Source organism: Myotis yumanensis, unplaced genomic scaffold, assembly GCF_028538775.1.
Source record: "Myotis yumanensis isolate MYYU_CA2020_CCGP unplaced genomic scaffold, mMyoYum1.0.hap1 SCAF_24, whole genome shotgun sequence".
NCBI classification, from domain to species: domain Eukaryota; kingdom Metazoa; phylum Chordata; class Mammalia; order Chiroptera; family Vespertilionidae; genus Myotis; species Myotis yumanensis.
The window spans coordinates 4,506,922-4,530,857 of record NW_027223775.1 but is presented as its reverse complement, the minus strand read 5'-3'; the positions used below and the strand labels follow the sequence as shown (position 1 = coordinate 4,530,857).

At 44.6% G+C, this 23,936-nt stretch overlaps 1 protein-coding gene across 7 annotated transcripts in view; it reads right to left on the bottom strand.

The window, feature by feature from the left end:
* TXLNG (taxilin gamma) overlaps positions 1–23,936 on the bottom strand; it is a 100,417-nt gene that overhangs the window by 70,117 nt on the left and 6,364 nt on the right. For all 7 annotated transcript variants that reach the window (XM_070402744.1, XM_070402743.1, XM_070402741.1 and 4 more), the window contains 2 exons: positions 12,021–12,324; positions 10,243–10,334 (listed from right to left, as the gene is read on the bottom strand). In XM_070402744.1, coding sequence (XP_070258845.1) covers positions 10,243–10,334; positions 12,021–12,324 — 396 coding nt within the window. The remainder of the gene's footprint in view (positions 1–10,242; positions 10,335–12,020; positions 12,325–23,936) is intronic.

Here is a 23,936-nt window from a genome sequence, read left to right as displayed (position 1 = left end):
AAATTTTAAAAAATCCCATTTGCAATTGTAACAAAAAAAATTAAGATACCTAGGAATATACTTAACTAAGGAGGTAAAAGACCTGTACTAGGAAAACTACAGAATGTTAAAAAAAAAAGGGGGGGGGGGGGAGAGAGCAAGACATAAAAAAATGGAAGAATATATCATGTTACTGGATTGGTAGAATCAACATCATTACATCATTAAATATCCATACTACCCAAAGCAATCTATAGGTTCAATGCACTCCCCATTAAAATGCCAAAGGCATATTTCAAAGGCCTAGAACAAGCTCTCCAAAAATTCATCTGGAATAAAAAAAGACCCCAAAAAGCTGCAGGAATTCTGAGAGAGAACCAAAAAGGAGGGATCACAATACCACATATCAAGATACCTTACAAAGCCACTGTCCTCAAAACTTCCTGGTACTGGCACAAGAACAGACATACAGACCGAAGGAAAAAAACAGAAAACCCAGAAATTGACCCAAGCCAGTATACTCAATTAATACTGACAAAGGAGGTAAGAGCATACAATGGAGTCAAGACAGTCTTTTCAGTAAATGGTGTTGAGAAAATTAGACTAATACGTGATAAAAAAAAATGAAACGACCATCAACTTATATAATACACAAAAATAAACTCAAAATGGCTAAAGGATTTAAATGTAAGATGGGAAATCAGAAAAATCTTACAGAAATCCACGGGCAGCAAAATATCAGATATATGATTGCAGCGCCTCGGTCAATGGAAAGAAGAAAATAAACAAATCGGACTACATCAAAATAAAAAGCTTCTGCACAGCAAAAGAAACCATCAACAAAACAAGAAAACAACTGCATGGGAGAAAAGAGATGCCAATGTTATCTCCGATAAGGGCTTAATCTCCAAAAATTATAGGAACTCATACAAATTAACAAAAGGAAGATAAATGGTCCAATCAAAAAATGTGCAAAGGACCTAAATAGACACTTCTCAAAAGAGGACATACAGAAAGCCAAGAGACATATGAAAACATGCTCAAAGTCACTAATCATCCGAGAGATGCAAATGAAAATGACAATGAGGTGCCATCTCACACCTGTCAGAATGGCTACCATCAATAAATCAACAAACAATAAGTGCTGGCCATGATGTGGAGAAAAAGGAACTCTCATGCATTGCTGGTAGGAATGCAGACTGTTGTAGCATCTGTGATGAACAGTATGGACTTTCCTTAAAAAATTAAAAATGGAACGCCCATTTGACCCAGTGATCCCACTTCTAGAAATATATCCTAAGAAACCAGAAACACCAATCAGAAGAGATATATGAACACCTATATTCATAACAGCACAATTTATAATAGCTAAGATTTAGACACAGCCTACGTGCCCATCAGCAGACAAATGGATTAAAAAACTGTGGTACATCTAAGCTGTACATCTAAAGAATGGAATACTATGCTGCTGTAAAAAAGAAAGAAGTCTTACCATTTGCAACAGCATGAATGGAACTGGAGAGCATTATTTAAGCAAAATAAGCCAATCAGAGAAAGATAAATACCACATGATCTGACTCATTTTGGAATATAGCAAACAACATATACTGATGAACAAAGATAGGTCCAGAAACATAGAAGCATTGAACTGACTGTCAAATATTAGAGAAAAGGAAGGGGAGTGCGAGGGGGACGGGGGGCTTAAGCGATCAACTAAAGGACATGTATGCATGCATATAAGCACTACCAATGGACACAGACAGTAGGCTGGTGAGGGCATGTGCTGGGGGGTGGGAGTGGCTGGGAAAAGGTCAATGTGGGAAAACAGTAATATTGTAATAGCTATGTATGGGCCAAGGGGATACTTGAAATATCATGGGGACCACTCTATGAAGTATATGTTATCTAACCATCATGTTGTACACCTGAAACTAATCTACAATAATAAAAGAAAAAGATGCTAGTTGACCGTACCTTTGCTACACCCTAAGCCACACCCACCAGCCAATCAGAGCGTCTATATGCAAATTAACCCAACCAAGATGGCAGCCTGCAGCCACAGAGCTGGAGCAAGGAGGAGGCTTGTTTGCCTGGGTGATAGAGGAAGCCAAGCTTCCCGCCAGCCCTGAGCCAGCTGTGGCCTCCACTCATGGCAACAAAGTTTCAATTATAGAAGACAAATAAATCCCAGATACCTGCTTCCAGCCAGCTTCCACTGGGAGCTTAGGTGGCTGGAGGCCCTAACCAGCCTACAAACAGCCATCAGCCCCTCACCCATGCTGGCCACACCCTCATGGGGTGAGGGTCCCCGCTGGGGGGCTTAGCCAGCCTGAAAACGGCCCTCAGCCCCTCACCCAGGCTGGCCAAGCACTCCAGTGGGAACCCCTACACTGAAGGGGCTGTGGCCAGACTGCAAACAGCCGTCAGCCCCTCAGCCAGGCTGGCCAGGCACTCCTATACAATAAAAAGGTAATATGCAAATTGACCCTAACAGCAGAGCGACTGGGAATCACTGGTCACTACGACACACACTGACCACCAGGGGGCAGACACTCAATGCAGGAGCTGCCCCCTGGTGATCAGTGCACTCCCACAGGGGGAGCTCTGCTCAGCCACAAGCCAGGCTGATGGCTGCCAGTACAGCGGTGATGGTGGGAGCCTCTCCCTCCTCCTCAGCAGCACTAAGGATGTCCGACTGCTACTTAGGCTTGCTCCCCGCTTGCAAGTGGACAGCCCCCGAGGGCTCCCAGGCTTCCAGAAAGATGTCTGACTGCCAGCTTAGGCCTAATCCCCCAGGGAGCGGGCCTAAACCAGCATGTGGTCATCCCCTGAGGGGTCCCAGACTGCGAGAGGGCACAGGCTGGGCTGAGGGTCCCCCCACAAGTGCACAAATTTTTGTGCACTGGGCCTCTAGTCTTATATAATAAATAGCTAATATGCAAATGGCTGTCATGCTCTAACACCATAATGGCTCAGACACTCAACACTGGGGAGAGAAGAATAGGGGCCAGCCAGGCACAAATGCACAAATGAGCTCATGAGAGAGCAATGGGGACCAGCCTGGCTGTGGCCTGGGAGAGGGACAAGCCACCCACCCCACATTCCAGGGTGCCTGTGGCTGTGGCCTGGGAGTAGCCACCCACCCACGGTCCTCTGTGGCTGTGCCCAGGCCAGGCGAAACTGGTCCAGGTCCTGGGTGTCTGCAGCCAGGCAGTAAAAGGGAAGCCTGGGTCCAGGGTGCAGTGCGAGGCAGAGGTGGTTAAGTGTGATCAGGCCAGCAGGGGTGCAGTTAGGAGCCATCAGGCAGGCAGGCAGAGGTAGTTAGGGGCAAGCAGGCAGGCATAGTTGGTAAGAGGCGATCAGGCAGGCAGGCAGAGGGGTTATGGGCAATCAGGCAGGCAAGCAGTTAGAAGCCAGTGGTCCTATATTGTGAGAGACACTCGGACATCCCCTGAGGGGTCCCGGATTACAGAGGGTGCAGGCTGGGCTGAGGGAACCCTATGCACGAATTCCTGCACCAGGTCTCTAGTCCTATCTAATAAAAGATTAATATGCAAATTAGCCATCACTCCACAACAAATGATGGTGGAGACTGGGCCAAGAGGCTTGCCTCATTGCCATAGCGACAACACAGGCGTTCTGCCCCAACCCACTGGTGGAGGGCCTCTGGGTCTGCTTGGTTGCCTCTGCCGCCAAGGCGACGGAGCAGAGATACAAGCCTTCAAGGGGGCCTGGCACCCAGCAGCTCCAAGCCCCGCAGCTGTGGCGATCTGGGGCTGCTGGGGCGGGAGGAGCAGAGACACAGCCTGCAGGGGACCCAGCACCCAGCAGCCCCAAGCCCCATGGCCGTGGCGGTGCTGGGGCTCGAGGAGCAGAGACAAAGCCTGCAGGGGACCCAGCACCCAGCAGCTCCAAGCCCTGCGGCCATGGCGGTGCTAGGGTCAGAGGAGCAGGGACACAGCCCACAGGGGTGCCAGCACCCATCAGCTCCAAGCCCTGTGACCTCAGAGGCTCTGGGGCCCCAAGAGCAGAGACACAGCCCTCAAGGGGGCTGGCACCCAACAGCCCCAAGCCCTGCCTGGGCGCTGGGGTCAGAAGAGCAGAGACACAGCCTGCAGGGGGGCCCAGCACCTAGCGGCCCCAAGCCCCACGGCTGTGGAGGCGCTGGGGTCAGAGGAGCAGAGACACAAGCCCACAGGGGGGCCTGGCACCCACAGCTCCAAGCCCCAAGCCGTGGTGGCGCTGGGGCTGCTGGAGCCGGAGGAACAGAGACATAGCCCTCAGGGGGCCCTGCACCCAGCACCCCCAAGCCCCACCTCCACACTGGGGCTGCTGGGGTCAGAGGAGTAGAGACACAGCCTGCAGGGAGGCCCAGCATCCTGCCACCCCTAGCCCCGGGGCTGCGGAGACGCTGGGGCCACTGGGGCTGCAGCAGAGACACAAATCTGTGGAAAGGGAAATAAACTATCGTAACTTTATTTCCCTTTCCCCAAGATGAGAAAACTGACCCTAATTTATTTAGTGATATGGCCCACACCTTCCTACAAGCACAGGGTATGTTATGATCACTCCCAGGAAGGTCTGGTCAGAATACTGTTTCCAGGGAATAACGCTTCTGTGGCAAATCATCTAAGAGAGGAAACAAGCTTTTGTTGGGTTTATTCTGAAGGTCAGAGAACAGACCACCCCAACATATGCCATGTTGTTATATTGACGATCTTGGCCTGCAGATGCTTGAAAAACAGCAAATACAAGGAGAGGTTTTCACTGAAGTCTCCTTCTCTGCCTAAAATCGGAAGCCCCCACCACCAAAAGGTTCCCTCGACGGGAAAAGTGCCATCAGCCAGTGAAGACTGACTCCTGTCACAGGACAGGAGACTAGAAGTTGACATCACACCCAAACTTTGTTACAAACTATCTCCCTCCACCCCCACCCCATTCATCTTTCCTAAAAATTATGTACTCTCCTCTAAGAGACCTACATATCTCATCCCCTTTCACAAGGAAGAAGGTATTTAAATCTGGATTCTAAGCCACCTTGGGGAGTTATTCATTTTTCCCTGGGACCTCCCACATATACACGAGATACACATGTTAATGAACTTTAGTTTTTCTCTTGGTAATCCGTCTTTCATTACAAGGGCCTCCACTAAGAACTCAGAAGGGTAGAGGAAAACTATTTTTCCTCCTCCATAATTTTATCTCGGGAAATCAAGTCCTGGGCTGAACAGTGAGTTTGGCTCAAGTGCCAAGCAGTCCTGGCTGAGGGGAGGGCAGCTTCTAGGGGGAAATCAATGATACTGGCATCAAAGTAGAACAGAGGGCACATGCATGGTTGCTGGTGGGAGTTTAAAGTGATTCAACATTTTTGGAGGATGATTTGGCAAAATCGATAGAAATGTTCAAGGTACATCCAAGAGTCTTCTAGGAATCTCATCTGCTGAGATAAAGCACGAGTGCTTAAACCCTGGTCAGAACCCAGGATGCTACTGCGGGCTCCCCTTCCATGATGGGAAAACCTGCTAACAACCTGAATTTTTAGGCAAGGTGGCATCTATACTAATAAAAAGGTAATATGCTCATTAGACTGAACATCTTCTGGACGACCTTCTGGATGTCCTTCCAGACAAAGCCATGGAGGCAGAGGCGGTTAGAGGCAATCAGGCAGGCAGGGGAGAGCAGTTAGGGAGATCAGGCCAGTAGGCAGGTGAGCAGTTAGGAGCCATCAGCTGGACTGGGACACAAACACATATATTGAAAAAAGTTTTTAAAAATATTGGTTAAGAAGTCTCTGGGTGGTGGGGATGGGCCATAAGGGGTCATTGGTGGGGGGAAAAGGGAACATATGGAATACTTTCAACAATAAAGATTTTTTAAAAAAATTATAGCTTTAATCCCTGGCCATGCTTTGCCACCCTGCTATCTTTCATATAGGCTTAGAGATATTAATAACATTCTTGCTTAATAAGTATAATAGGAAGCTAATACTCTTCCTTCTGCTCAAATCTCTGCTCACTTCTCATCATTCAGGGCTAGGCAGTGTCCCACCTCCTCTACAGGGGCAGACCCTCCTTTCCCAATCACACTATCTCATACTGACATAACTTCCTTCTAAATTCCTGCAACACTCTCTTGCATCACTTCTACAAATTCAAAACTTACCACCTGACATTGCCATTCATATACATACATCAGCATTAGATATACAGGATGTCTCAAAAAAATGCATACACATTTTAATAAGTGATAGATCAATTTTGAAAATGAAATGTATTTTAATAATCACTGCCTTTATAATTATTAAAAGTGTGTGTATATATATATTTTGGAGGACACATTGTATTATGCCATAATGTGTGTGTGTGTGTGTCATTACTAAAAATTCTTTGCTTCCACAGGCCATGGTCCCACCTAGTGCTCACACCTGCAGCCAGCACCAGAGCTGCTGCTCACACCAGCTGCTGGTGCTGGCCCCAATTGATCCACGCCAACAGCAGGTGCAAGTGGGGCCAGTTCCATCAGCACGTGGGAGTAGCGGCGGCGGGAGCAGGGCTGCGAGCAGACAGGGGATCAGGAGCCATGGCAGGAGTATCCAGGGGGAGGGCAGAAAATGGGCCAAGGACCACTCCTGTGCCCACTGCAGCCTCGCAGCCTACAGTTCCTTTCAAGGTGCACGAATTCGTTGATTCAAGAACAGGGTATCCTATCTAATAAAAGACAAAAAGGGTAATTAACCATACCTCTGCCACGCTTCCCATTGGCTAATCAGGGCTATATGCAAATTAACTGCCAACAAAGATGGTGGTAATTTGCATACATAGGCACAATGATGGGAGGCCATAGGGGAACGACGGTGATTGGAAACACAGGCAGCAGGCAAGAGCTGGGAGGCACTGCCCCTGGCCCTGGATCAGAGAACCGGGCGCCTTTGCCCGCCCCCCTGCCAGTGATCAGAGAAGCCGGAGGGGGGCAGGGAAGAGGCGGGCGCCCAACTCTTCCCTGGGCACCCCTGCCCTGGATCAGCAACCGGAGATCCTACAGCAGGAAAGGGCGGCCTCTAGCCAGCCCCCGTGTGCGCCTGCCCGTGGGATCGCCACGGTGATCACAGAGCGGGAAAGGGTGGCCTCTAGCCAGCCCCCCTGTGCACCTGGCTGTGGGATCACGGCTGCGATCACGGAGCAGGAAAGGGCGGCCTCTAGCCAGCCCCGCTGTGCGCCTGCCCCTGGGTCACCGCAGCGATCCCACAGCAGGAAAGGGTGGCCTGCAACCAGCCCCCATGTGCGCCTGCCAGTGGGATCGCCCTGGTGATCCCAGAGCATGAAAGGGCAGCCAGCAGCCAGCCCCCCTGTGCACCTGCCTGCCCATGGGATCGCCCATGAGATCCTACAGCAGGATAGGGCGGCCTGCAGCCAGTCACCCTGTGCGCCTGTCCCTGGGTTGCCCCAGTGATCCCACAGCAGGAAAGGGCGCCCCACTCTGGCCACAACTCAAGGGAGAGTACAACATGCAGTGGAGACCAGCAGCCTGAGAGATCAACAGAGAGGGGTGCCTGCTCCAAGCCTCCAGGGTGTGTGATTACTAAATCACTCCAGAAGACACACACACACACACACACACACACACACACACACACGGGACACCTGCTCCGAGTCTCCGCTGCCAGACTGTGGCCATCAGTAGGACATCCACTAAGGGCTCCCGGACTGAGGGGCAGGCTTGGCTGAGGGAACCCCATCCCCCAGTGCACGAATTTCGTGCACTGGGCCTCTAGTCCTATATAATAAAAGGCTAATATGCAAATTGTCCCCAAGAGCGGGAATTTGACCAACCAGGAGTTAGATGTACATTGACCCCCAGGGGGCAGCGCGGAACACAGCGAATGTTGGCAATGCGGCGCTGGCAGCAGGCAGCTGTGGAGGCACTGCTGACCCCTTTGGGCCCAACGAGAGAGAGAGAGAACGCGGTGAGATGGTGGGGCAGGTGAGCAGGAGGCGCCAGGCCAAGGTGGATGCAAGTGGGGGCTGCGATCATTCTGCTGGCTGCCCCAAAGATTGACCCTAAACGCTGGCCAGGCATGGGGACCATACCCATGCAGAAATTTCATGCACCCAGCCTCTAGTGAATGAATAAAAAAATAAATGAATGAATGGAAAAAGAAAAGATTAGGCCCATTATCTTAAAATTATAGAATGAATGTCATCACAAAAATTGTGGACACTATTCAAACAGCTGCTTCTGCACTGCAACTAGGTCTAGAGCAGCCGTGGGCAAACTACGACCCTCTGGCCAGATCCGGCCTGTTTGAAATGAATAAAACTAAAAAAAAAAAAAAAGACCGTACCCTTTTATGTAATGATGTTTACTTTGAATTTATATTAGTTCACACAAACACTCCATCCATGCTTTTCTTCCGGCCCTCCGGTCCAGTTTAAGAACCCATTGTGGCCCTCGAGTCAAAAGTTTACCCACCCCTGGTCTAGAGAGTCTGTGCATGAGCCTTTTAAGAGCTATTTCTCATTTACTACAGTTTTTTGGATGTCCTACATCATAACCTCCACTGGTTTTCAAAGCCAGATGTTTTGGATATATAAGACAGTTTCCACTGAAATAGCCACATGATGAAAGTCAAATGGGCAGTGATAAAAAAGACAAAAATAAAAGATAAATGGACAAAGGAGTTCACTTTAGGTAGAGAAGTAGCAGAATAAAAAGCTAACTAGTGGACTGATAATATGGCAGATCCAGTCAGCAATAAAAAGTGCATCCCATAAAGCTGTTGTGCTTGATGTGAGATACAATCCCTTTTCTCCTTAAGGAGAAGCTCCAAGTTTGTGAATTCCCTCTCAAAGTGGGTCATTGCTATGGGGTGGGGTCTACCTGTCTTTCTGATCTCCATGTGGTTCGCTTGTTTTTTTGACAGGGATATACTCTTAAGGTAGTATACTCGGTTATATATTCTAACTATTGTTTTACAGAAAGTGTTTTAAAACATTTTTTAAACCAAAGTATATGTATCTCTTATTATTCCCAAGAATTACTGTTCTTCATAGGGATAAAACTAAACCAAAGAGAAGCTATAATGCATCACTTCCTAAAACAAATTCAGTAATTCATACTTACCACATGCTCTTCCTTATGTCTCACAAAATTGTAAATAAGTAAATAAAACACCACTTGATTGCTGAACCTGCTGTTCTAGGCCCTGGATCAGCAGGTTGGGCCATCACCTGGGATCTTTTTAGAATGCAGTGTCTTAGCCATCTCCTCCAACCCACCTCCTATCACTTTAATCTTTTTACACATATTGAATCAGAATATGCAATTTAACAAGATACCCAAGTGACCTGCATAAGTTTGAAAAAGACTGTCCTGGGCCACTTTGCTAACTATTTTCCCCCCCTAATCCTTTCATGGCTGGCTGCATCTGTCATATCACCAAGTCCACTACTTTACCTATTCTACTACTTTTCCTACCTAATTTTCCCTCCTTTATTTATCTTTTTTTCTTCCTCTTTTTTTATTTCCATCTTTCATAAAAACTGCTCTTTTGATTTTAATCATCTGGCTATTTCAGTACAGCAGAGATTTTCAATTTTTTTCATCTAATAGCACACATACACTAGTTACTAACATTCTGCAGCACACCAAATAATCTGACAAAAACAAAAAAAGGTGTAAGTCTAATTCACACTTTTTAAGAGTAAAAAGTTTGAAAGAGGCTCTTATGTTGGTTGTCATTTTTTCCAGTCTAGGGAACCAAAGGTCAGTGCACTGACTAAATTAGTCTGATATTTCATGTCTAAAAAATACTTGAGGTACACCAATGTGCCTACAGCAGCACACTTGTTGAAAACTGGCATGCTAAACTATTTCATAGGACTCACAATCAATCAAAATGATTTAAAGCTTTCACCTCTAATATGCAGTTATGTATAGAATTCTGAATTTAAATACAGAACATATTCACTCCCAACAGAGAGACAAGTAAACGTACAAATGAAAATGCTGACCTAGAAATGTTTGAGGCTTATTAGTTTTAGGAGATCTATTTAACATCTCAAAAGCATTACAATGTTTCAACATATCCTATCATAAAACAGGGCCATACAACCAACTTAAGTTCTAAAAAATTAGATTCTTCCCTTAATTCTGTAAAAAAATATAATTTACATTTAAAGCTATATCAAAATTATACATTAAAAGTTTATCAAGCAGATGTGTACTTTGACATATTTTACATGGGTCTTGCTCCCTTATACTCACAAGATCAGCATATTTCTTACAGAGAGCTGCCAGCTTCTCCTCTGGAGTTGAGAGAGTATTTAAGGCTTGCATCAATAATAATACTTCTTTTCCTAATAATAAAATAAAAGAAGAAAAGTACCAGAAGATAATATTAAAACAATCTGTAAATTCCAAATAAAACTTATGTTCAGACACCCAGAATATAACTTTAGGCTATATAATTAGGTATAGAGATTCACCTCCTAAATTACGGAAACTACTTTCAAATTGTGATTTAGTAGCCCCATACCCAAATTTCTTCACTTACCCTCTAATTCTGGTAGGTATTAGCTAACTGGCACTTAAACAGTAGTAACACTTATTGAAAGTTTAAAAACACTAGCCAAATCACTGATTCCAAGTTAAGATATTTTCCTAAAGGATGTGAATGTTTTTAAGAACGTCCTCCTATCAGGAACAAATATACAAGAAAGTTCAAAAAGCAAGCATACTCTGCCTGTATCTAAAATGCACATAATCCATTATTACACAACATTTTTCCTGAGTTGTGTTTTCTGATGATTTACTAAGCATATCTTAGTATTAACCAAGTATAGTGCCAAAAAAAAGGAAAATAAATTAGCTCATCCCTTGAGGAAAGAGTTTTAAAATAGTACTTTAAAAACTTTGGTGGGGGGAAAAAACGGGGCTGAAATAGTGTGAGAAACTAAACAATAAAGGTTTTATTTCTTGATCTGGGAGTAGGACCTATTTATTTGCTAAAATATTCACTCTTGTATGTAAAATATTTTTCTTTTTATTCATCTGAAGAGAACTTTGATATGTGGTATACTTTATAGACTTCTATAAATATGGAAGGGAAGAACAGAGTGACTTCAAAATGAGTAATTTCCTATACATATAAAGTGTTAGCACTAAAACCTTTTCTTATTAAATTCAAGTCCAAATAAAAAGAGGAATATAATTACTAAATGTCTAACAAATAAAAGTAAAAAGTAAACTGAACTTTTCTGAATGTTTTAAACTCTATTTAAAACAAAAAATTTAATGTGAAACTGTATTTTACAAACACTATTAGGACTATTATTTTTGAAGATATCGGTCTTGTTTGCAAGAGGTTATAAATACTTCTTATATGCTTAAGGACAGATTAAAGAAAAAAATCCTGGCTATAATCATGTACAGAGTCAGTAAAATTGACAAGATAACTATTACATATAATTGGAATACAATACTGAGGGGCAAACAGTATGGCAAAATAAGGATTTCAGATTTTTTTCATGACATTTAACATACCACATTCTAATTACTAACTGTCAAACTAATACAGCAGTAGGGAGGAAAACATACCTTAAAATCCACTCTTATTAGTCCACTTTCTAAACAACAGATAAAATATCATTTTTAAATTTTAGTGAATATCCTTTAAATAAATGACACATACATAGTTTTAACAGTAATTACTGGTTGGATTACTTTAAAAGATCAAATAACAAGGCAAATCAAATACTAATTCTGCAAAACTGGTCACCAATATTTTCAGAAAAAATAATTTTTGATTATTCAGAGAAAAATAACCATGGTTCTTATAACTAAGATTCCTACTCTGCTTTGTTCACCTCCTGCATGGAATTGTAGCAGACAGGCACACTGACCTGACCAAAGAAAACAGATGTAGTAGCTAAGTAACAGCAACCTCAAACCTTGCCATATTCCATAATTATATATGTGCTGTAGAAAACATAAGTAAGTGAGCTGTGTATAAAAATGTTCAACCATTAAGCAGAGAGTATTACCTAAAGTTCTTTCTTTGTTCCTGTTGCACTCTGAACCTTGCTGACTATCAGAAGGCTCTATTCCAGATTTAGGCCCAGGAGGTTTCTCTCTTGACTCTTGCATGCAGTATGCTCGGCTCACCAAATTCCTGTTTTTTGTTATAAAGTCACTGCCTTCATCCTCTTTCAGTGAATGTTTGTTACCTGTGCCACCACAATTTGAGTCATGATGTTGAAGAATATCATTTGACTGAGAGTTACACAACATATCTGCTTTTACACCTGGTGTGCAAATTCTAGATTCTTCCATTGTGCCAATCACAAGCTAGAGAGAAAAAGAAAAAAAAAATGGGAAAAGCAGTTAAATAAAATATAATCAAGAGAGGAAACCTATGCCATACAGAAAAGTCGAGTTTCTTATTTATTTTGTTTGTTCATTTTTACATGCAGTTTATACTTTGTTCATGTTTATATGCACATGGTATGATTAATAGTATATGTCATCATTTGGCAGGGTTTTTTCACCCTTTCGTAGTTTTTTTTATAAAGTAACTAGAGGTCTGGTGCACGAAATTCGTGCAAGGGTAGAGTCCTTAGGCCTGGCCAGCGATCAGGGCCAATCTGTGAGGCAACCGGCGGGGCAGTTGGGGGTCCCCTGCTGGCACCTGCCTTGGAGGCAACCAGCGGAGTGATTAGGGGGTGGCACTGGCCCGCTCGCCAGCTGGCCCTGCCTCCTACTGCCACCGCTGATCACCTCCCTCAGCGGGGGTGATCGGCAGGGTGATCGGGGGGTCACCACTGCCCCCACCTTGTCTGGCCTGGGACCTGCATGCTGGGAGAAGCTCCTGCATTGAGCGTCTGCCCCTGGTGATCAGTGTGCATTAGAGCAACCAGTCATTCCATCAGTCATTCTGCTGTTTGGTCGATTTGCATATTAGGCTTTTATTATATAGGATGTTTCTCTGAATCAAAATAAGGAAAGAAAGGGGAGGGACTACCATAATGATGGATTAGAAACTCCAAGGTTTTGTGCCTTCAACAATGAAGTGCTGGCAGGATCTATTAGAATCAACTTCTGAAGAACTCTGGAATCTTCTGAAAACTTACAGCACAAAATGAAAACTTAGCCCAATAGAAAATAGCCCAACAGAAGGCATAGTGACTAAAAAAACAGCTGCTTTCAGGAGAGTCCTATGCAATTTCAAACTTCCTGCCCACCATTCCTCACACCCCAAGGTCAACAACAGCATAAGGACAGCAGCCCACACTTATTTATTAGTGTAGGCTAATAGTGCCAGGGGAAACATTACTTTGAGTACCTTATGGCCCCACCAAACCTTTCTGACTACTCCCTAAGAAACCTATACATGAATTTGCCTTTGTTTCACCCTTGGGAGAGCTGTCTGGGAAGCTTTTAGGTAAACATATTTAAGTACTAACTTCAACAATAATCAGGAAAGCTTTTAAATATTACCACAAAACTAATCCTTGATCTCAGTCTGGTTTTCACTCTTGCCTTCAAGCTGTAAAGTGAAGGCTAAGGCATAGAAGTAAATAGCTGGCTAAGCATTTTAAACTGCTAAAAAGCCAAAAAGAAAACATGTCTTGCCTTACACTTTTGGACCAATTCTCCCTCTCTTCAAGTCCACTAATTTCTCCCTTTGTACCCTGTATAAGTCCTGATGTTAGTCCTTCAAGTAGAAAGATGGCTAGGGTTGAAGTCAAGGGTCTGCCCATGCCCAAGAATAGACATGCTGCCCTGTTGCATAGACAGAACTCATTAATTCTCATTGCTCTGACCTATATTTTTTCTGATAAACCTTACTACAGCTTAGCAGTATGATCTGCAATTTAGAAATGTATATGTAAATTACACAGACTGGCAGATTAAAGACCTCTCTTTAGAACCACAAGAAATAAATCACAGCTCCTAAATGAATTATCTGAGTTATTCACATAGATACCCACACCAAGTAGAACCAAGTCACAGGACAAGCCAGTACTATCTAGATTGCTATAATTGCTTGTTGGATTTCATTCCTGTGTTCATCATGGCAAAATGTCCACCATCAGAGACTGGGAACAAAGTAAGGAATTCTTCATTTTTGACCAAGTTGTCTCCAGATTGGGAAGGGAACAGCACAAAGGTTACTGACTTCACCTTATCCAGAAAGTTTGGGCACATCAAACCTTTGGAACCTTCTCTAGGTTATTGGTCAGGGATACCTCATTGATGACCACCTCAGGTTATGGGGGTTGCTGCTCTACTCCTAGATAATCTGTAGTCTGATAATGGTACACTCTGGCATTTTATACCCCAATAATAGACTCACAAAGAAACAATAAAAAGAAAATCCTATTTATTACTGAAACAAAATAATTAAGATACTTTGGAATAAGCTTACCCAAGGAGGTAAAAGATCTGTGCCCTGAAAACTACAGAAAATAGAAAAAAAAAAAAGGGATAAAGGAAGACATAGACAAGTGGAAGAATGCACTGTGTTCATGGATTTGTAGAATCAACATTACTAAAATGGCCAAACTACCCAAAGCTGTCTATAGATTCAATGCAATCCCTATTAAAATACCAACAGTATATTTCACTGACTTAGAACTAACACTCCAAAATTTATATGGAATCAAAAATGATCCCAAATAGCTACAACAACATTGAGAAAAAAGAACAAAGTAGGGGGAATCACAATACCAGATATCGTTATACTACAAATACACTGTTCTCTAAAAGGCCTGGTACTGGCACAAGAACCGGCATATCAATCAATGGAACAGAACAGAGAACCCAGAAATTGACCCAAGACATTATGCTCAACTAATATCTGACAAAGGAGGCAAAAGCATACACTGGAGTCAAGACAGTCTCTAAATGGCGTTGGGAAAATTGGAGGGAAACATGCAAAACAATGAAACTAGACCAGTGACACAATACACAAAAATAAAATCAAAATGGATAAAAGATCTAAATGTAAGTCATGAGACCATAAAAATTCTAGAAGAAACCACAGGTAGCAAAATCTCAGACATCTCTCATAGCAATGTTTACAGATACATCTCCTAGGGCCACGGAAACTAAGAAGAAAATAAACAAATGGGACTACATCAAAATAAAAAAGCTCCTGCAGAGCAAAAGAAACCATCAACAGAATGGAAAGGGAGCCCACTGTATGGGAGAACATAGTTAGCAATGATACATCTGATAAATGGTTAAAATGCTAAATATATAAGGAATTCATAAAACTTAACAACAGGAAGACAAACAATCCAATTTAAAAATGGACAAAAGACTTAAATAGACACTTCTCCAAAGTGGATATACAGATGGCCAAGAAACATATGAAAAAATGCTCAAGGTCTCTAATCATCAGAGAGATGCAAATTAAAACAGCAATGAGGTATCATCTCACACCTGTCAGAATGGCTATCATCAACAAATCAACAATGACAAGTGCTGTCAAGGATGTGGAGAAAAGGGAACACTTGTGCACTGCTGGTGGGAATACAGACTGGTGCAGCCACTGTGGAAAAAAGGATGGAGTTTCTTCAAAAAATTAAAAAGGAACTCCCATTTAACCTACTTCAGTAATCCCACTTCTAGGAATATTTCCTAAGAAATCAGAAACACTCATCAGGAATAATATATGCATCCCTATGTTCATAGCAGCACAATTTACAATAGCTAAGATTTGGGAATAGCCTAAGTGCCCATCAGCAGATGAGTGGATCAAAAAAAAACTGTGGTACCCAGACACATTCTTGAAGCATAAAATGTGGCCTAAAAGATTCATACTTGGGTTGTGTCTTATGACAGTGACATAGTCCTTTATCAGAAGAGTAATGACCATTTGTTAAGTACATTGCCCACATAGTCTCCCTGTGGTGGCCCACACAGGTTAAAAGGAGGACATAATGGATCTCTGCAAGGGCAATATATTACTAATCTTTCTAGACAAAAGGACTGCTGTGAATAAGGGATGACTGAACAAAAGGTGAAGTTATAGTTACTGAAAATAGATACTTGTGGGAGCTAAAAAAAAAAAAAAATCCAGGCACTGGGGAAGTAATATTTAGATTCAAAAAGTATAAGAGAAGAAGAAACATTAGTCATCCTGTGTCTTTCAAAACTTCCCCTAAAGCATTCCTCATAAAAATATATGTCTTAATTTGGCTCTCCAAAACTGTTGCTAGCCCCCTGGATTTAACAAATTAATGACACTGTCTTCCAGCCAGATTGCCCCTCAACTGGAAAAAGCCCTGGATGCTCCAACTTCCACACCTTCCAAATAAAATGCTTATCAACATCACTGAATGGGTACCCCACCCTCATTACTCTAGTTATTGCCAAGCCATTCCAGAAATAAATAAATGCTATCTAACTTGTGTCATGAGCAGACAGGACATATTGGATTGAGTGGCCCAACATAGAGAAGGATGGGATTCAATTAGTCAACTAGAACCCCTAATGCTTACAAGTTGGCCAGGGAGCCATGCCATAAGGCATTTTAGGCATGTACCTATTGAGAACACGGATGTAACTTCAGTTGAGGAACTCCAACAAGCATAAACAACACTTTCTTTCCAGAGGTAGCAGATGTGCCCCTTCTTATATGGAAGTCAAGCATTAACTTGCATGCCTCCAGAAAACACTCTGTCTTCTACCCTAAGAGATCATCATAAAGGATTATCAAGTGTTTAAGAATACACAACCAGTATTCCTGCAGCCCTGAAATAATGTGAATTGCTCTACAAAATAAGATTACCATTGATTCTCTGAGGAAAATGGCCAGAGAGACAAATGACTCTCCAAAATGGCAGCCATTCACCAACAAAAAGTAGAATAGGATCTATCTGCAACTTTAGCTAAAATGGATTGTATTCAGATCAGTCTCAACTCTATGGCTAGTGTTAATAGTGATGATAAAATTGCCCACTTTCCTGAATACATCTTGTAGTACCTGGATCAACTGAAAATATCAATATAGAGTCTTAAGGGAGAAAGACATCTTGCTTTCTGAGGTAGACTCTGTTTATGAGATTTGTTAAGCTGGTTTGGTCTGGAACTCTGAAGATAGAGTTAAAATCAATCCTGCAGCTTGGATTCTTCCTGAAGCTGGAAGTCTGTTGATGGTATCCTATGAGCAAATCTGGTTCCAATGTATGTTGGTCAAATTAAACACTGTGGCCTTGAATTGTATACTCCAGGGAAAATTCACCAGGACTCATGACAGTGTTTCTGGTTCTTCTCTGAGCACAGTCACAGACTGTCTTTGTTTCTGAATATCTTTTCAAAGATGCCTGTTGAGTAAACAGCTTTGGAAGAAAACTGGTATGTTCTCTACCTTTAAAGCAATGGGCAGGTTTGCTTACTGCCAATGTTTCTGATTGCCTCTGTAATTAATTACCACAAGCTTAATGGCTTATCTTATTTATCTTACATTCCTTTTGGAGGCTCTATGGGAGAATCTATTCCCTTGCATTTTCCAGCTTTGAGGTTACCTGCATTCCTTGGCCCCTTTCTTCATCTTCATACCCAGAAATGGTGAATCAAGTTTTACACATAATGCCATCTTTTTTGGATCTCATACTTCTCTTCCTCTTTTATTTTTAAAAATCATTGTAATTTCCTTGGTTCACCCGAATAATTCAGGATAACACATCAAAATCCTAGTCTATGCAATCATGTCTTTGCAAGTCCCTTATTTGATCATTCACATGTCCCTGCTTAAGACATGAATATCTTTGAGCAGTCACTATTCAGCCTATCACACAACCCATTATAAAAGTTCTCTAGTCTTAAGATTATTCTTCAGTAATGCAAATATTATCTGGTTCTCTTTACATGATACCTTAAATACAGAGGCTCAGGAAACAAGTATAATGCAGACACTGGTAAACAAAACAAACAATGATCTTGTCTTCAAACTTTTCCCAGTATCCATAAACTATGGAAAAATTAGTTGTCTACAACGTAAATTAAACTGTCTGAACCTTCATAGTTTATTCTTTCTATGATTATTCAGATTTGGATATCTGCCAGCCCTATTACTAGAAAATAAATAAGTCCATCAGGATAAATAACTGATAATATATGTTACAATAACATTCCAACTTTCAAATGAAAACTATAATTTTAGAACATTTCAGTCAGCCACAATGACTTTGGCAGCTTCTCAGTACTTAAAGACTTTTCTGATGTGACTGGTACTGATATTAAGAAATGTAATTTTTTAATATTGTATAACAATATCTGGAAGATCTACACAAATCACTGAATCATTCTTATCCACATGACAATGCAATACAAAATGAATGAAAGGTATAATATCCACTTAAAGCAAAAATCCCAGACCACTGGATTTTAACGTAACACATTAAAACAAGTTCACTGACAGGGCTTAATTTTAAGTGGAATCTATAATAATAAAAGTGTAATATGCTAATTAGACCAGAAATCCTTCTGGACATCCTTCTGGATGACCTTCTGGACAAAGCCAGGGCTGAAAGGGAAGCCTGGGTCTCGGGTGCCAGAGGAAAGCTGGTACGGGCAGCTGGGGGAAGGCCTACTCTCGAATAAATTTTGTGCATCGGGCCTCTAGTTAAGTAATATTTGTATAACTTGTTATGCCAAAATTTCAGAACTGCTGCCCTGGGTGCAATAAGAATATAGATAGGGAGACAGTAGAAATAGAGACATGGTTTAGCCCTGCCCAGTTTTGCTCAGTGGTTATAGCATCAGCCTACAGACCAAAGATTCAATTCCTGGTCAAGGGCACATGCCTTGGTTGCAGACTGCCTGGGCTTGGTTGCAGATTGCCTGGGCTTGGTTGCAGATTGCCTACCGGGGCTCTTGTGAGAGGCAGCCAATCGATCTTGTGTGAGGCAGCCAATCGATGCGTCTTTCACCTCCTTTCTCTTTCCCTCCGCCCCCCCTCTCTCTTCCCCCCTCCCTCTCTAGAAATCAATGGAAAAAATATCCAACTTTAGAGAAAATACCCTGGGGTTGGGTAAGACAACTGTAAGTGGCACCACCACTTCCTTCTTGGTCAACTATGACTAATAAAGAGGACTCCTTCTGTTAAGTTATTGGTGTATCAAATTAGTATAATCCAAACAGGTGGTGAGAAAGAATTGATATAAAGCAGAGAACTGTGGGTTTTTAATGTTTTGGCTCACTCTGATTAAATCATTCCCAATAGCATATGGCATATCCTCATTTAATTTTCACAAATCCTATCTAATAATAGACAAACATGGTAATTAACTGTACCTCCGACATGCTTCCCATTGGCTAATCAGGGCGATATGCAAATTAACTGCCAACCAAGATGGCGGCCGGCAGCCAGGCAGCTGAAGCAAATAGGAGGCTTGCTTGCTCCAGTGATGGAGGAAGCCCAGGTTCTCTGCCTGCCGCTGTCTGGCCTCTGAGCTGCAGTCTAAGAAACAATGTTGCAATTATAGAAGCTAAACAAACCCCATGCTTTCAGCCAGCTGACTGAGCTGGAGTTACAACAGTGTTTCAATTATAGAAGCCAAACAAATGCAGATACCTGCTTTCAGCAGCTGAGGTCTCAGAGCTGGAGCCGAGCCTCAGAGCTAAAGCCGGCTCTTAGTTCCAGTGACAGCCATAGAAGGTAAATAAATCCCAGAATAAAAAAAAAAAAAAAGAAAGAAAGAAAGGAGAAGTTGGGAGCTTCAGTCACCCGCCAGCCTGAAAACGGCCCTCAGCCCCTCACCCAGACTGGTCAGGCACCCCAGTGGGGAACCCCACCCTGAAGGGGGTGCGACCAGCTGCAAACAGCCATCATCCCCTCATCCAGGCTGGCCAGGCACCCAAGCGGGAACCCCACCCTGATCCGGGACACCTCTCAGGGCAAACCAGCCAGCCCCCACCCATGCACCAGGCCTCTATCCTATATAGTAACAGGGTAATATGTCTCCCAGCCCTGGGATCAGCGGAGCTTCGAGGCCTCCCAGCACTGGGATCAGTGGAGCCACGAGGCCTCCTGGTACCGGGATCAGCAGAGCCTGCCAGCACTGGGATCAGCGGAGCAGTGAGGCCTCCCAGCACCAGGATCAGCGGAGCAGCGAGGCCTCACTGCACCTGTGTCAAGCGGAGCCGCGAAGCCTCCCAGCACCAGGATCAGCAGAGCAGCGAGGCCTCCTAGCACCGGGATCAGCAGAGCCGCGAGGCCTCCCAGCACTGGGATCAGGGGAGCCATGAGGCCTTCTGGCCCCGGAGCAGCCTGACAGAGGGCAGCGCCCAAACCCCCTGATCGCCCTGCGGCTCTGTGTGTGTGACAGGGGGCAGGGCCACAACCACCCTATCCATCCTGCTCTGTTCATGACGGGAAGGCGCCCCAACCCCCTGATCGGCCCTGCTCTGTTGTGACTGGGTGGAGCCGCAACCTCCCCATCGGCCCTGCCCTGAGTGTTACAGGGGGGAGTGCCCCAACCCCCTGATCGGCCCTGCTCTGTGGGTGACAGGGGGCGGCGCCCTAACCCCCTGATCGGCCCTGCTCTGTGTGTGACAGGGGGCGGTGCCCCAATTCCCCTATCGGCCCTACTCTGTGCATGACAGGGGGGAGCTCCCCAACCGCATGATCGGCCCTGCTCTGTGCGTGACTGGGATGGCGCCACAACCCCCTGATCAGCCCTGCTCTGTGTGTGTCAGGGGGCGGTGCCCCAACTCCCCAATGGGCCCTGCTCTGAGCCCAACCAGGGGCTGCACCTAGGGATTGGGCCTGCCTGCCCTCTGCCACCTGGAAGTGGGCCTAAGCCAGCAGGTCCTTATCTCCCGAGGGGTCCCAGACTGTGAGAGGCACAAGTGGGGCTGAGGGATACCCCCTCCCTCGCCAGTGCACAAATTTTTGTGCACCGGGCCTCTAGTATATTATAAGCCCCTATATAAACATTCTCAGCAATGAGCTAATTTTAACCAGTCTGTCCAAGGACCTGAACCAAAGATATGAAAATGAAGTATTATCACTATTTAATTTTCCAAAGAGTATGTTCTTTCCAGAGCAATAACAGAATTCTCATGAACAGTAAGATGGAGGTAAAATAACATTTTAGAAGTGCCTGCAAATACTACCTCTCTACAGTCAAAGGAACTAGAGTAACTGATGCAGTAAATTATAATACAAACAAACACATTAAGAGGTACATAAGAGGGATAACCAATGCTAAACTTAGGAGGGAGAAAAACCCATTTTTTTCAACAGTGAAAAAGCCAGGAATGAGCAAGATAGTTTGAAAAACATGTAATTATGAAGCAGTCTTTTTTAGTTTCATAATTTCCACAGTAGTAATATAGATACTACTAGATTCTATACTTGCAAGTTCCAAAGGGGTAGCATATTTGCCATATCCAATGTTGCTCAATGGTTAGAGTGTAAGCTCACACATCAGAGTTTTAGGGTTCAATTACTGGTCAAGTGCACCTTACCTACCTGGGTTACAGGTTCAATCCCCTGCCCTAATTGGGGTGCATGCGGGAGGCAACCAATCTATGTGTCTCTCTCACATGGATGTTTTTCTCCCTCCCTTCATCTTTCTCTCTCTTGTTCCTTCTCTCCCTCCCTTCCACTCTCTCCAAAAATCAATGAAAAAAATATTCTTTGGTGAGAATAAACAATAATAATAATAATTTAAAAAAATGAAGTGGTAGCACAAGTAGATCATATATGATGTTTGCCTTTTAAAAAAACACGTGATTGTATTTCAAAATAACACCTGTGGCTTATCTATCTATCTATCTATCTATGCCTAAGCAATCTTTCAAGCATTTGACCCGTAGCTATGATGTGCACTGACCACCAGGGGGCAGACGCTCAATGCACAGGCATGGAAACATGGAACAGACTGATGAATCTCAGAGGGAAGGGGGTAGTGGGAGAGCAGAAAGAGATTAACTAAAGATCTTATATACATACTAGAGGCCCAGTGCACAAAAATTTGTGCACTCGGGGGTGGGGGTCCCTCAGCCCGGCCTGTACCCTCTCACAGTCTGGGACCCCTCGGGGGATGTCCACTTGCCAGCAGGGAGCAGGCCTAAGCTGCAGTTGGACATCCTTAGTGCTGCTGAGGAGGAGGGAGAGGCTCCCACCACCACTGCTGTACTGGCAGCCATCAGCCTGGCTTGTGGCTGAGCAGAGCTCCCCCTGTGGGAGCGCACTGACCAATAGGGGGCAGCTCCTGCATTGAGCATCTGCCCTCTGGTGGTCAGTGTGTGTCATAGTGACCAGTCATTCCCAGCTGTTCTGCTGTTAGGGTCAATTTGCATAGTAACCTCTTATTATATAGGATAGAGGCCTGGTGCACTGGGGTGGGCCGTCTGGTTTTCCCTGAAAGGTGTCCTGGATCAAGGTGGGGTCCCACTGGGGTGCCTGGCCAGCCTGGGTGAGGGGCTGATGGCCGTTTTCAGGCTGGCCATGGCTGCAGGCTGGAAGCAGGTATCTGGGATTTATTTAACTTCTATTATTGAAACTTTGTAGCCTTGAGTGAAGCTCAGGGCCGGGAGGGCAGGGGGGAAGCTTGGCTTCCTCCATTACCAAGGGCAATGCTCCAGCTCCACAGTCACTGCCATCTTATTTTGGTTAATTTGCATATTCTCGTGATTGGCTGGTGGGCATGGCTGGTGGGTGTAGCACAGGTACGGTCAATTTGCATGTTTATCTTCTATTAGATTAGACTAGGGGCCTAGTGCACGAACTCATGCACCTTGAAAGGAACTGTGGGCTGCGAGGCTGCGGTGAGCACAGGGGCGGGTCTCGGACCATCTTCCACGTCCCCGCCCGTCAACACCCGCTGCAGTTTCCAGTCCCCTGTCTGCTGGCAGCCCCACTCCCTGCACCACCATTCCCACATGCTGTTGGCACCGGTCCCACTCACACCCACTGACGGCGTGGAGTGAATGGGGCCAGCGCCAGCAGCAAATGAGAGGTGCTGGCACTGTCAGCAGGTGTGAGTGGCGGCTACTATCCCGATTGTCGCTCAAGACCAGGGGGATGTGGAGAAGCTCTCAGGGGCGATCAGGGCCGGCGGCCGCCACTCACAACCACTGATGGCACCAAACGATTGGGACCAGTCCTGGGCGCTGGCAGCGGGTACAAGTGGTGGCTCTGGTGATGGCAGCAGGTGCAAGCGGCCACTGCTGCCTCAATCACCCCTCAAGAGCAGGGGGAGGTGAAGAAGTCCTGAGGGGCAATCAGGGCCAGTAGCTGCTGCTTGCACCCATTGATGGTGCTGAGCAATCAAGGCTGGCACCAGGTGTTGGCAGTGGGTGTGAGTGGGGCTGGCAACAGCAGCAGGTGCAAGCGACAGGCAGGACTGTGGCGTGTGGGAGCAAAGAATTTTGAGTAACCACCAGAAGCTCACCCCAATGACAGCAACCAGTGCCCCGGCTTGGTCTGGTGCCCCTGCTCATCTGCTTCAGCATCCCATCGTGGCCGACACCCGCCATGTTCTGCGCACACCCGCTAGTGGTCAGCGCACATTATAGTGACTGGTAGTTTGGTTGTTCAGCCTTTCAGTCTATTTGCATAGGGGTATACACTGAGTGTCCAGATTATTATGACCACCTTACATTTGTAGGCAAATTAGCTATAATTTCGAGCTGAAGTTGCTTGAGGGCCAGACCATTATAAATAGGGAAGCAGGTTGTTGATCACGACAGTATAAGTGATTTTTTTCTGAAGATATGGATAAACAATGTGATTTAACAACTTTTGAATGTGGGATTTATATTATTATGAGTGGCCAGATTATTGTGACTCCAAGTGAAGATATTAAAACTCAAAGATTATCCTTCAAAATGAAGAGATTAAAACATTCCTGAGAGCCCTGGCCAGTATGTTCAGTGGTTAGAGCATCAGCTCAAGCACTGGAGGGTCTCGGGTTGGATTCCTGGCTCTTGTTGGGGCA